Source organism: Calliopsis andreniformis, chromosome 6, assembly GCF_051401765.1.
Source record: "Calliopsis andreniformis isolate RMS-2024a chromosome 6, iyCalAndr_principal, whole genome shotgun sequence".
NCBI lineage: Eukaryota > Metazoa > Arthropoda > Insecta > Hymenoptera > Andrenidae > Calliopsis > Calliopsis andreniformis.
This window is the reverse complement of record NC_135067.1, coordinates 16,648,765-16,661,317: the sequence shown is the minus strand read 5'-3', so window position 1 is coordinate 16,661,317 and position 12,553 is coordinate 16,648,765. Positions and strand designations below refer to the sequence as shown.

Below are 12,553 nucleotides of genomic sequence, written 5' to 3'. Positions count from 1 at the left end.
AAGCGGATCAACGCAACCATTCTCCGCAGTCAATTTCTCAATAAAATCGTTCTCGAAGCCAGCCCATTGAAGGAAGCTCAAACCAGCCGTCACGCATAGTCGCCAGTTGTGCGTTTCCCTGGAAGGCTAAAGATTTATACATGCCTGGCCATTACACGATGTTAATGTCATGCAAATTGTTCAACACATCACGTTACAAAACTGTAAAACGCCATTTCGTTCTCCAACTGTATTATAGTACCATTCTCATTACAAGAAGCCGCCCAAGCGCTTACGGCTAACCAGACAATACACAGCTTCATTTCTTGGGCACACTTTCCACAAAGCATCATTGTTTGCTCACTGACAATAGTCATTATTGACCGACATTATTGTTTCCTGGTTCGCAATCGACGCTGCTATCATTGTTACCAACGGATAGAAGTCGCCTAGCGAGTCTAGTCGGCATACAGCACGATAATAATGACATTCTGGACAAGCCCAGAGATGACACAACCTGCCAACAATGACTGCCACGTGCGTCAGGGCTAATCGACGGACAAAACTCTCTTTCAAGACGTCGCGTTGATCGTCGACGACGATCGATTGCCCGCGGAGTGCATTTAAATTGCAAAAATTCGAGGCCATCCAGTCGCGAAACGGAGCGGGATATGCAATGATATCTTTCCTGTGACATCGCGCGCGAGACCAAAGTTTCGCCCCGAGTCCCCTGTCGCTTCTAATGAATACCTTCCAACGAGCGTGGGTCATATCGATGGCGGTCCATTCCTGTCGGAGTGCATTCAGCCAAGGTTATCCGGTTCTTTTCGTCGACGGAAAAAAAGACATGTGACGCAGTATTACCTGGCCCAAAGACAGCCACGGAGGTTCGCTCGAGATTAATGTTTCGCGTAGCTAATCAAATTTCATTAAACGGAAGAAATGAGTCATAATCTTGTTTCTTGGTCGAATCTGTGGTTTTCCTCATAAACATCGCCGACACTGAAACAGTGGACTACGAAATTTAGCGTCACAGTGTGTTTGTCACTGACATTCGAGATCCATCCAGACCCAAGGAGTCTTCGTATACCTGAGCTTGACGGTAGGGGATCGCAGCGCGCGTGGAATTTTTTCTAATGAGGCAAAGGTCACTTCCGGTCATACGGAAAGCGGAAACGTAGCGCGTGCTGGCCTGTATCCGGTCCCCATGGCGCTGTACGCTTCGCCAAGCAACAAGCTTTACATTCGCTGCAAGCTGACGGTGCATCTTTGTTTACCCATGAACCTACGTTCTCCTGGAAACATAGCGCTTGTAGAACAATCATTTTCCTTCGGGTTACGGCTGCCTTCTTTTGTTCTTCTGCAATGAAGTCATCTGAAAGGTGGCCTGTTTTTGGTTGCATTATTAACCTGGGGGCAAAGCAAGTTCATGAGCTTTGTTTCGGTGGGTCGTACATACATATCCATACTTTGATCGTCTTTTTCAGTATAGAGATTTGCATTTAATGCGACTGAAAGATGCGAGACCCAAGGAGAGCTCCGTGTTTTCGTCGATCAGACGCAGTAGATGCTGCTTGATTCACGTGGGAAGAGAGTCACGTAGGTGAATTTCTCTCAAAGGTCGTAGGTCAAACGTCTCGTATGAATCTATATGTCTTCACCATTAACACGATCAAAAGGTAATCGTGATAATTGCGCAATTCGTCGTACCTACCTTGTGTAATGCATTCATTTAGAGATTTCGATGGTACTTATTAGTTATATAATTAAAACAATAGCGGCATTGTTCGTGTCAAGCCTGATCCCACCAAAGATTCACTATTGCTGTAAGAGATCATGAATATAAGTTGTTCCGAGGCGGTTCTGAATAAATTCCAATTCTATTAAAGAAATTAACCAGACATACAAGTATGATATGGCTATAACTAACGTTAAGAATAGAACATCGCAACTGAAGAGTTCATTGAATCCCCGTATGATGCTCGCGAGAGAAATGATACGCGGAAATTTGCAACTAATTACTCGCAAACTGGCAGCGTTACTGTGGCATGAAGTGAAAGCGATCTCGTGTATAGAATAGGAATACATAATAGATTAATGAAGCTGGCTTCGTTAATCTGTAACAAACGCGCGCACATTATTGTCAAAGTTTCTTCCCTCGTTATGATGCTGTCTATCGATCGGACGTGAGAGCTTCAAACTTTATGACTTATGAAATAATCACGTAATTCATTTATTACAAGATCTTAGATAAAGCGTGTGCTAAACGTTAATTTACACTGAATGAACATTACGGATAATATCCAATCATTGAGCATTGCTGACTTGATACACGTTTTTTATGGGACTTCTTTTCTTCCAATTCACGCCAACATCTACTTCCAACAGTCTGCTTCAATTTCACACATAGCTGACTTTCTCCGCACTTCTTGATCCAAAAATTGTAATATATCTTCTCGAGTGTCAGAATGATGCACCCTATGACCACTCCACCTGCGAGGATGGTTAGGATCGGTGCAATGCTACCCAAAGTAACTGTTGGATAACGATTCTCGTAACTAGAGCCAAGCACAGAGTATTTGTTTTTCAGCTTTTGCAGTATCCCGTTGTCTTTGAAGCGTTGCAACCTGAAAAATAATCGGCGAAGACCAAGAGTCTTACAGAGGAATGATCACTGACGAGATTTACGCTATTTACTGGTAGTTTATGAATCCTGTGTACGGGCTGTTTTTCTGCAAGGCCATCGCTAGATTATCGACTCCTGGACCATCTATAGATATAATTTCGCAGGGCACATGCTTCACGGCGTTTTGTATCACCTCCGTTAAGAAGAATCCAACCTTCTCGAAACAAACCTAGACGAGAGTGAAAATTACATGCATTGTCATTTCAATGGTATTATTCACAATATACATGTTACCTGATCAAAGCCGTCCGACGCTGTCAATGGTAAGTCTTGCTTCTTTTTCAGCAGCTTCTTTAATCTTATAGACACGCTGTCGTTGCTAGACTAAAATCATATTCATTTTATACTTTATTCCTCGACTCGTTTGATATACTTGCAATGTCAGGCTTACAACTATTAGATCGTAGTCCGCGCTGTTTTTAAACACGATCAATTTATAGGAGCCATACTGAGCAAATCCCTCTAGAGTAGAGAAGGGTAGGCTGACCGTGGAGACCGTCAGGAAGCTAATCAATGAAGCGCTGTAAGCCGAAAAGATGATCAACGAGGACACGAAAATCGATAGGGAAGCCAGCCTTAAAGAGTCCTTTGTTGGAAACTCTGAAATTAAGCAATCACACTATAGAATCCAATTTACAATTAGACACAGTTTCGCTACCTGACAACCCTTGTTGGCAGAAAATCCCCCAAACGTTCAAATAATTGTCCCCCATACTTTGTATATCTACACGGCCTCTCGTCTTCATGAGTGTCAGAACGATTGGAGCAGACAGGATTATGCACACTATCGCCGTCCAGATACCCATGTCGAAAGCCTGGAAATAGAAAAATAGGAAACATCTCATTCTCTTTGCATAGCTAAGTATAACCATAATTAAAGAGGTACTCTATCAAAAATAGAAACCTTAAAATAGGAGGACCACTCCACGAACGAGGTATCGGGCTTCTTGAAGTACACTCGATTACGGGACAAGAGCAATGGCAACGTGAAATCAACCACATCTAATCTATGATTGGTGATGCTGAACTCTGAAACACCCAAGTCGATCTTGTCCTCAACCACCGCCCCTATCAGACCTGTCCAAACTCGATCCTCCTTGTTCCAATTACCGTACGCAGCCAGAGCGCCTGACGACTCTATCGTGAAATTCATAACCCTGCTCAGTTCACAAATTAGTCCGCCGAAGAAGTGCGTAAGTCGTCCATTCTTCATCGATATGAACGAGGAATCCTTAAATTCCCATAAACACAATTTTCGTTATTGTCACGAGTTTCCATAAAAGAAGGTAGTGTACTGCTAACTATCCATATGTACGCTAAAAAAAAAGTGGCCTTCTAACCAATGGACATTTTCCATTTTTCTTCCACCCACCACCGTTTGATTACCCTCGTAAATCATCCCTATCGTCTCGTTTGTCGTGACGGCAACAACAATTATCGAACAAAAATGAAGTCATACTTTAAGCGTAAATTACTTACTTCGACATATGCTATGCGTATAACTTTCCCAAACATGTCGGTCCTCCTCGCGTACAGACTCTTGCGTGTTTTCGGACGCAACCCCGCGGAAGGACTCCAGTCAGCTAGATGGAAGACTCTGGTGCGATCATCGTGCAACGAATACCATTCGTTCAGTATTGGCAGGTTGTAACAGAGGACAAGCATCTCGGTGTTGAACAGGAGGTTGAACCGATTCTCTTTTGGATCCTGGCAGAATGATTTCAGAGGATCACCTCGGTATGGCAGGAACATCACGAGCCATACGGGAAAAGAGATATCGATTTGTCTGGCGATCATCGCGAACTCGTTCATGGTCTCTTTCGCTGTGAGAAGAACGACGTAGAGAGGACGCACTATGTGACCTTGGTACCTCCTAGTTTCTCGTGGAAGGTTGGAAAAGCTTACGATCATGGTCAGGATACCCTTATGAGAGAAGGCTTGTGTCCATAGTTGCGTCACAGTCGTTTCGTTGAAATCTGAAGCGATAATAGAAAAGTCTCACGTCCTCTCTGTGCAGTATTTTCAATAGAACATACCATCATGGGTACAGTTAATCTTGGCACTTTCGCACGAACGTCTTTCGAGAGGAGCGAACTTACCGGTGCAACTGTCAGGATGCACGATCATGATGCAGGTCGTTCCATAATAACTGTGAACGTCCGTGATGAGAAGCATGTAGTTGTGGGCGTCGTTTACGTCGATCGAGAGCATCGAAACGGACAGGAGTAGCAGAATGGTAGCGTGGCAAATGAACCGTTCCATCTCATACCAAAAGGAAACATTTATCTGCTGAATTGTTTTCAATTAACCAGAACCGTTTCGATCTGCTTATACCATAATTATCGCGATTATTTCGTTCAATTGCCTCGTCGACGTAGTTTTACGATTTCACTTCAATCATCGCAACGCTTGGATTTAGTTTCGTTAATTAGATAGGTCAGAGGTTTTACGCTCGCAAATTTTCCGACGAGCAGAGCGTCGAAACCTTTTTCCCTTTCGCGATATCCAACCGCCTCCGATGATAACTGGCTAAACTAAAAACCACACGAACCGTGACGAGGTGGTTCGAATTTATCAAATCTGTGGATCTAGAGGTGAGGGCAACAGCTCATTACCAACGGAACACAATGTCCCATATTATGCATTACCAGCACGGTCGCGCGAATTACGAACAAACTGTACAAAGATTTACGCTGATAAGGATACATGTATGTACAGGAAATGAGCGTGTTGTGAATTACTGAAGCCTTCACTTCATTCGCGACGATGAACGAGATCTTTTTGAACTACCTCAGTATTGGTCTTGGACAAAAAGTAAAATAGAAAGGTATATTGATAAGAACAACTGATACTGAAAATTTGAATCTCATATATTTCAAAAAATTGGTATGTTGGAATTACAAGTGGCATGCAATTTGTATAACATATTTAGAACATACTTTGAAAATTAATGCGTGCATCATTATGTGCATTCCACGACTGACACAACCATTGTAAGTATATAGTACGAATAAAATAATTTCTTCGTTTAGTCACGATCGATCGATATCTTTGGTACTTTTATACTTAAAGTAATATATCTCTGCAATCAGTATTATAAACGCTGTCGACACACCGCAAAATAAGATCATCAATACAGACGCAACGCTACCGAAGTCGACAGGCTCAATTTTGGATTTTTCATGGGAACCAACTTCTATCTTGTAACGATTCAGCAAACCGGAGTCCAATAATTTCCTCAGACTGTATTGGAATAGCATCTTAATTAAATAATATCGATATGTATGTATATGTTTCATGTTACAGACACTGACTGATGATTCACGACATCGGTGTATTGATTATCCTTAGTTAGAATCATACTCAAAGTGTCCACGCGGCCCACGTTAATGTTAAAGACTTTGCATGGTACGTGTATGAACTTCGATCTTCTCTTCATTTCGGAATCGTTATTTGTATATAATGCTACTTTTTCATCATTACATAGCTGCAAATGTTCAGATAATAATGCAGCTGTTAACTGCTCGCACACAAACACTGAAATCAAACTTACAGCGATGTATGCATCTTCTATAGTGACGGGCAGACTGTCAAATGGTTTCATCAACTTCATCAAACCTACCGATAATGGATCTTTGGAATACTGGAAATGAAATCAGATTATATGCACTATATGGATGCAAAGCTAATCGACATACTGATCTTATTCATAAACTCGTTATCGTTAGCAAATCGTCAGCTTGCTGTGAAATTTCAAGAGTAAATGCGTGTATTAGTTTTTATCACGTTTATTGCCTATGAATAGAAAGGATACAGATCTCCAAGTTTCAAACGAACACCAGAAAGCTGCTCTACATGCATACATAACTGCATCTCACTGTAACCTCGCTCCTTTTCGTCCTGACGATGCAGACGCGGGATTACGCGGCACTCGTGACTCGAACGTTCAACACGTGGGTAAAAGTGAAAGCATATCGTGTCAGAATTCTCAGTTATCGCGTGAACTTACAGTGAACATGTCGTAATCCGCGGAATCTTTTCCAACGATTATGGAAAACGTGCCGTCTTTTATGAATTCTTCTATACTTTGAAAAGGTGCACCTCGATACTGAGCCGTCAAGAAACATATCAACATCGCAGAGTAAGCGGCGTATAACAACAGAGCGTAAATGGAAATGCTGAAGTATGCCAGTCGAAGCGACAAATTTGGTGGAAATACTGGAAAATCACTTGTCTTACTTGTCTCACAACTTATTCATTAATATTCACCTGTTTATACAACTGCCTTCCCAACTTCAGACTTTTAATTAAATATATCATATTGACTTATGCAATTCATTAATGTACCTGCTAGGCCCTGTTGACATAGTATACCCCAAACCCGAATAAACTCGTCGTATAGTACTTCCTTTATAGATTGCGATTCTACATAGCTTCTTATCAAGCTCAAAACAAAATAAGCAATTATGATTGTTGCTGCTACACTGAGCCAAATTGTGAAACTGAACGTCTAAAAAATATGAATATAAAGTATCATAGTAACGGAGCTCGATTAATTTAAAGACAGTGTAATGTTTATAAAATATACCTTGTAGTAAGCGTACCATTTCACACCAAAAAAATGCGATTTCTTCAAATTTATGATAAATCTGGTGGTGAGCAAAGGGACAGTGAAATCAACATAGTCAAATCTCAAGTTAGTCATGCTAAATTCTGACACTCCGATATCGACCTCTCCCGTAGCCACTAACTTCATCGCACCGTTCCAAACTTTCGCCGTCGCATTGTAGCTTCCGTGGTTGTCCACTTTAGTCACGATGTCGATGGTAAAGTTCAAAGATTTCTGAAGGTGGTCAATAACCTTGCCAAAATATCCGTTCACTTTGTTGCCATCAAGCTTGGCCAGCATCGAATCCTAAAGAACAAAATGAAATTGAAGAATCTCTGGTAGCTTCTAATTGAACAAGAATCCTTGCCTTCACGATGACGCCTCGAAGAACAATGCCCTTCAAATCTGCCCTCCTATCGTACAGACTCAAATTCGTGAGCATATCGATTTTCGTCGATACATTTGGTAAATTTCTGTCAGTGTACCATTTAGCCAATTCAAAGATCTCTGTGGTCTTCCCATCCACTGAGTACCATTCACGAACAATGGGATCCGTCCCGCATAGCACTAACATTTTACTGTCGAACCTCAGATGAAATGGATTACCTGGTGGACGATAGCAGTAATTGTGCATAGCGTTCATTGAAGTTGGTATAAATATTACGAGCCATGTGGCAAAAGACATATTGAAGGTCTTGCTCGTCTTCGAGAATTCATAAAACATTGGCTCTCCGCTTATTAGGACTACGATCAGAGGGCAAACAATATTATTGTAATATTTTGCAAGCTGATGCATGTTGTCAATCGTGACAACCATGGTGATGATGTTCTCTCGGCTGAGGAAACGACACCATGAATGCGTTCTAGTCGATATAAGAGTACCTAAACAGCAAGAAAATGCGTTACATTTTATCCTGTTGCAGCATAGTGATTATGTATTATACTTGCTCAAAAAATAGGAAATTCAATGAGAAAATATGAGGAGAAGAAAATTGTTGGAAACGTTACTATCGACATCCGTAGAGAGTCTCCTGGGCTGTACGAAGAATACAGCAGAAGCTGTATAAATGCTGCGAACTTTTTTCAACAACGGAATGAATAACAGTCCATCCTTATACATATTCGTTGTAGTTAAAGAAACACTAAATAAAAACCAGCTCAAATACAAAATGAATTTCATTTTGTTTGCGACAGATACTTCTTTTTCCAAGTAGTGTCGCCGACTATTATACTAGATGGAACTTCAATGACTGAATTCCCATAGGTAAAGACAAGCACGTTTGTGACACATAATTTAAGCCTGTGCAGGGACGAGCATAAAATATTGAAGACACGTTCGTGTTGAACTGTCGCAAAAACATAAATTCCTTAAAATATAATTTCAACCAGCGTGATAGTAATCGAATGTCAAGCAGCACTTAATAATGTCAAATGTTAATATAACAGCAGATGATTCAGCAGATAGCGAATAGAATTTAAACCGATATAGATAATGGCTCACCATTATTAAAAACTCCCTTACATCATGTTGAGAAATTTCTGATTAATAGAAGTAGATGCATCCGAGACTGAGATCTGTATCATACAGAACATTTATTTTAACTTACAATAGCGTTAAGTGAATGATCGTATTGATCAGTGTTCCATTAGAAAATTATGTCTAGGCTTCTATATCTTTCTCTGCGCAATTAATCATACAGGAAGAGTATAATTTTATGCGTCTCATCCTATTTAATATGACTGTTTTGTATAACAGATAATATTAAATAACAAGGTATGAGGTATACGACTATAAGTTATATTATATCACAATTACATATTTACATCAATTTATAAAAATTAATGGTTGTACTCAAGTAGAATGATGTAATAATGTATTTTCGTAAGATCATATTTCTGGTATCTTGTATGGTGTAACGGAAAGAATATTAGAAAATAGAAAAATATCAGTTTAATAATATTATGAATAAATTAAAATAAAATAAAGAGAGTAACGAATTCCTCAAAGAAATAAGAAAGAATGACGCGCAAATCGTACAGTTTAAGTGATTGTAGTTTCCACTCTAGTGCATCGCATGTATGCGCGCGCAGACTGTACTATATAGGTAGGTACTCTGATATTCCAATACTTTCTCTATATAAATAAGTAGTGAAATGTTGATTATATGTACTATTATTAATTATTCGTTGTCTAAATTTTAGATACATTGTCAACTCTTAGAAACACCACGTGATAAACTCTATATTAAACAGTTCTATCAATGTAGCACGGAATATTGTTTACTAAAAATCCTAAAGAACAATTGTGTGATCAAATTAATAGTTGATACAAGATTATTATGCACTATATTTCATTAAATAAGATTTTTTAGACATAATTAAATTCTATGTTGTAATTCCTTTTGCTTAATTAAATATTTGTTGTGTGTATACCTATATAAAGACAACAATTATTTACTTAAACTGAATGAGTATGTGTATACATACATATATATATTTATTTATTTCATGATAAACAGTCTTTAAATGTACATACATACATACACATGTTTCAATATAGTATTAGATAGCAGATAATGAAAAGACAACATGCTATAATATAATGCACGACTGCGAAAGTTCTAGATAAGGTACCATTATCATAAACTTTTGTACTATTTTTCTTCCATGACTACTAAAAATTGCGATATGACGTCAACCACGTCATATCAATTAGAAATATTACTATATTTTCTACGAAAACGCCGAAGAATATCATAGAATTTTCAAAAGATATGATGCAACATAGTCTGAATGATGATTTGAACTTACACAGTATGGAGAATGTATCGTGATTCATCGTTTACGGACAAAAGTCACGTGGACATCTGTCAAATTTCGCATTTCATTCAAAAATGGCGCCGGTAAAGTTTACAGGAAAATATGCTATTAATTCTTATAAAATAATAATTTCAAGCTCGCGGTATAGTTATTCTTTTAAAAATAGACAAGTATGGTAATAGAGGAGCATCGAAAGACTAGATATATTCATAAAAAGAAATACAAATGAAATTGTTGCATCGATAGCGCCATTTTGCTTCTAACTACGCATGACAGTGACAGATGCACGAAATACTGCCTATAAAAGCACCATAACGTAATCAACAGAGCATACAGAAGTCAGAATTTAACGAGAAAAGTTGTGTGTTTTGGGAAATAATAATTCAGATAATTTTGTGTAAGTGTACTTTATAAAAGTATAAGCTAATAATTTCTGAGTCTTGTACATTAAAACAAACGTATTAACTATTTATATAGTTCAATATGTATGGATGTAAACTCTACTTACTAAACAGTGATTCAACTGTAAAAGAAATCCGAATGTTTGAAGTTAATGATTTATATTTACCACACATGACTTTTACTCAACTTCGTGAAAAAGTGTTATTTTACTTCCCTGAACTTACTAATCAGGACTTCACTATTTCGTGGAAAGGTAAGCTTTTCGCAAAAATTAAAAATATAATGTTGTATTCCAAGTTGTTGTTATTTTATTTTCTGTAAGCATATTAAGAAGAAATATAATTTTACAGATGATGAGGGCGATACTATCCGAATAGCAACAGATGCAGAGTTTGACATTGCTTTTCGAACCATGAGTAAAAATTATAAACTATATATAAAAATGCAATCACAAAAACAGGAGCTACCAACTCCTAAGGGACAGAAAGTATATCATCCAAATATTATTTGCGATAGTTGTGATGGTGACATATTAGGATTTCGATACAAATGTATTCAATGTGAAGATTATGATTTATGTTCAAATTGTGAAACATTAGGCTTACATTCAGAGCATTGCATGATCCGTATGCCACAGCCGTTGCAATGGTCCTCCTTTCATGGTAAACGCCTACTTCATCACATGAAGAAGTTTTTTAGAAAGAGTGGTATAGATTTGGCTAAAGAAGCTATTCCAGATGAATGTCAGAAGAGAGGAAGAAGGTGCCACGAACAGTCCAAAAAGAATATTAATTGCTTCACATTAACAGAAACTCTTGGATCAAGCTTATTTAATATTCCTAGTAAGACAATAGTAAACCCAATGTCATCTAATGAAGCCAGTAGATGTACAGATGAATCTAAAGAAAAGGATAACAAAGATGCTAAAAGTAATTGTGAAGGTCCTAAAACCACTGTAAAAAATGTAGAAGAATTGCTAAACAAATTTGGCATAGAAATAGACCTTTCCTTTATTCCTGATATCTTAGATCAGATTAATAAGCCTGCGCAAGAGAAGGCAACTGAAGAAAGCGTATCAAAAGATGAAAATACTACTAAAAACGTCCCAGAGGAAGAGAAAAAATCAAGGAAACCAGATGATAAACCATCTATGTCTGATTCTAAATCGGTTATATATCAGAATACACCTGTTGAAAAAACTTCACCAACAGATGAGTGGACAATAGTAGACAGAAACGAAGCTACTGATATTAGTCAAGCATCCTCAGTATCATCCAGCTTGAATGAAATTCCTGAAAAGCAGGTAAGATCTAATGGAATAATTTAATGTAACACATAGTAAAATGCATATGGAATATAAGAAAAATTTATAATTACAAATTATTTCTTTAAGGTTTCTTCACATGTATCAGTGGAGCCATCAGCGCCAAACGAAATTCCTCCGGAATCAACACTTTATCCCCAATTGCCAAAAGAAGAAGAGATATATCATACAAATCCGAAAATACATAACGCCGTCTTGGCTATGGTAGAGATGGGATTTTCAAATAAAGACAAATTATTAACTTATTTATTAGAAGCAGAATATGGTGACATTGGCAAAGTTTTAGACTTACTTCAGCATAGACATCAATAAATCTTAATATTTGACGCAATCTTCATTTATGTGTACCATAGTAGTTTGGGTGTAGTTAACTTCCAATGTAATTAAGCATAATTTGTCTTTACATTATTACAATTATATCTTTTAGAAATATATGCACTATCAGTTAATATACATCATACTAACAAATATTTAACATTCCTTTTGATGTAATGTAACAATGATCAAATTAATAAAATACTTAAAAGCGTATTCTTAATTTTTTATTATTTCTTAGTAAGTTAAGACATTAAATAAAAATGAATAAGAAATTAAATACAATTTTTTTAAATAAATATTTTTACTTGTAAAGAATCTATAATGGTTTACAATATTTCCAAAGATCTAACGGATTCTTATTAGATAACAATTCTAATTCTCTTTGACCTGCAGGGGTAATAGTTCTAATCCATTT

At 37.7% G+C, this 12,553-nt stretch overlaps 3 protein-coding genes across 4 annotated transcripts; 1 reads left to right on the top strand and 2 right to left on the bottom strand.

Annotated features, from left to right (window-relative positions):
* Positions 1-2,225: 2,225 nt before the first annotated feature.
* LOC143180111 (glutamate receptor ionotropic, delta-2) lies at positions 2,226-4,927 on the bottom strand. The gene is given in 8 exon segments (XM_076379645.1): positions 2,226-2,258; positions 2,312-2,606; positions 2,677-2,834; positions 2,900-2,989; positions 3,057-3,265; positions 3,324-3,480; positions 3,570-3,896; positions 4,145-4,927. Coding segments are annotated over 8 exon segments (2,052 nt in total).
* A 641-nt stretch (positions 4,928-5,568) lies between these two features.
* Positions 5,569-8,848, bottom strand: LOC143180110 (glutamate receptor 4). Its single transcript, XM_076379644.1, has 10 exons — positions 8,776-8,848; positions 7,642-8,156; positions 7,254-7,580; positions 7,013-7,175; positions 6,675-6,883; positions 6,480-6,565; positions 6,364-6,367; positions 6,219-6,308; positions 5,980-6,152; positions 5,569-5,908 (listed from the first exon to the last, which is right to left on the bottom strand). The coding sequence occupies exons 2-10, from the start codon at positions 8,089-8,091 to the stop codon at positions 5,698-5,700; spliced, it is 1,713 nt and encodes a 570-aa protein (XP_076235759.1). The 5' UTR covers positions 8,092-8,156; positions 8,776-8,848; the 3' UTR covers positions 5,569-5,697.
* A 1,390-nt stretch (positions 8,849-10,238) lies between these two features.
* Positions 10,239-12,351, top strand: LOC143180223 (uncharacterized). Of its 2 annotated transcripts, XM_076379794.1 has the most exons (4): positions 10,239-10,491; positions 10,572-10,749; positions 10,847-11,799; positions 11,890-12,351. In XM_076379794.1, exons 2-4 carry the CDS (start codon positions 10,578-10,580, stop codon positions 12,130-12,132), a joined length of 1,368 nt encoding a protein of 455 aa, XP_076235909.1. In that variant the 5' UTR covers positions 10,239-10,491; positions 10,572-10,577; the 3' UTR covers positions 12,133-12,351. The 2 variants fall into 2 exon arrangements, with proteins under 2 accessions (XP_076235909.1, XP_076235908.1); XM_076379793.1 differs by having other exon boundaries at positions 10,239-10,749.
* Positions 12,352-12,553: the final 202 nt, after the last annotated feature.

What these genes read in the sequence shown, in the direction of transcription:
- LOC143180110 (XM_076379644.1), bottom strand. Translation starts at nt 8,091, where the DNA reads ATGGTTGTCACGATTGACAACATGCATCAGCTTGCAAAATATTACAAT. An exon ending in AATGGTACGCTTACTACAAG is followed by an intron (nt 7,176 to 7,253) that starts GTATATTTTATA and finishes CATATTTTTTAG; the next exon opens with ACGTTCAGTTTCACAATTTG. An exon ending in TAGAAGATGCATACATCGCT is followed by an intron (nt 6,153 to 6,218) that starts GTAAGTTTGATT and finishes GAACATTTGCAG; the next exon opens with CTATGTAATGATGAAAAAGT.
- LOC143180223 (XM_076379794.1), top strand. Translation starts at nt 10,578, where the DNA reads ATGTATGGATGTAAACTCTACTTACTAAACAGTGATTCAACTGTAAAA. An exon ending in CTTCACTATTTCGTGGAAAG is followed by an intron (nt 10,750 to 10,846) that starts GTAAGCTTTTCG and finishes ATAATTTTACAG; the next exon opens with ATGATGAGGGCGATACTATC. An exon ending in ATGAAATTCCTGAAAAGCAG is followed by an intron (nt 11,800 to 11,889) that starts GTAAGATCTAAT and finishes TATTTCTTTAAG; the next exon opens with GTTTCTTCACATGTATCAGT.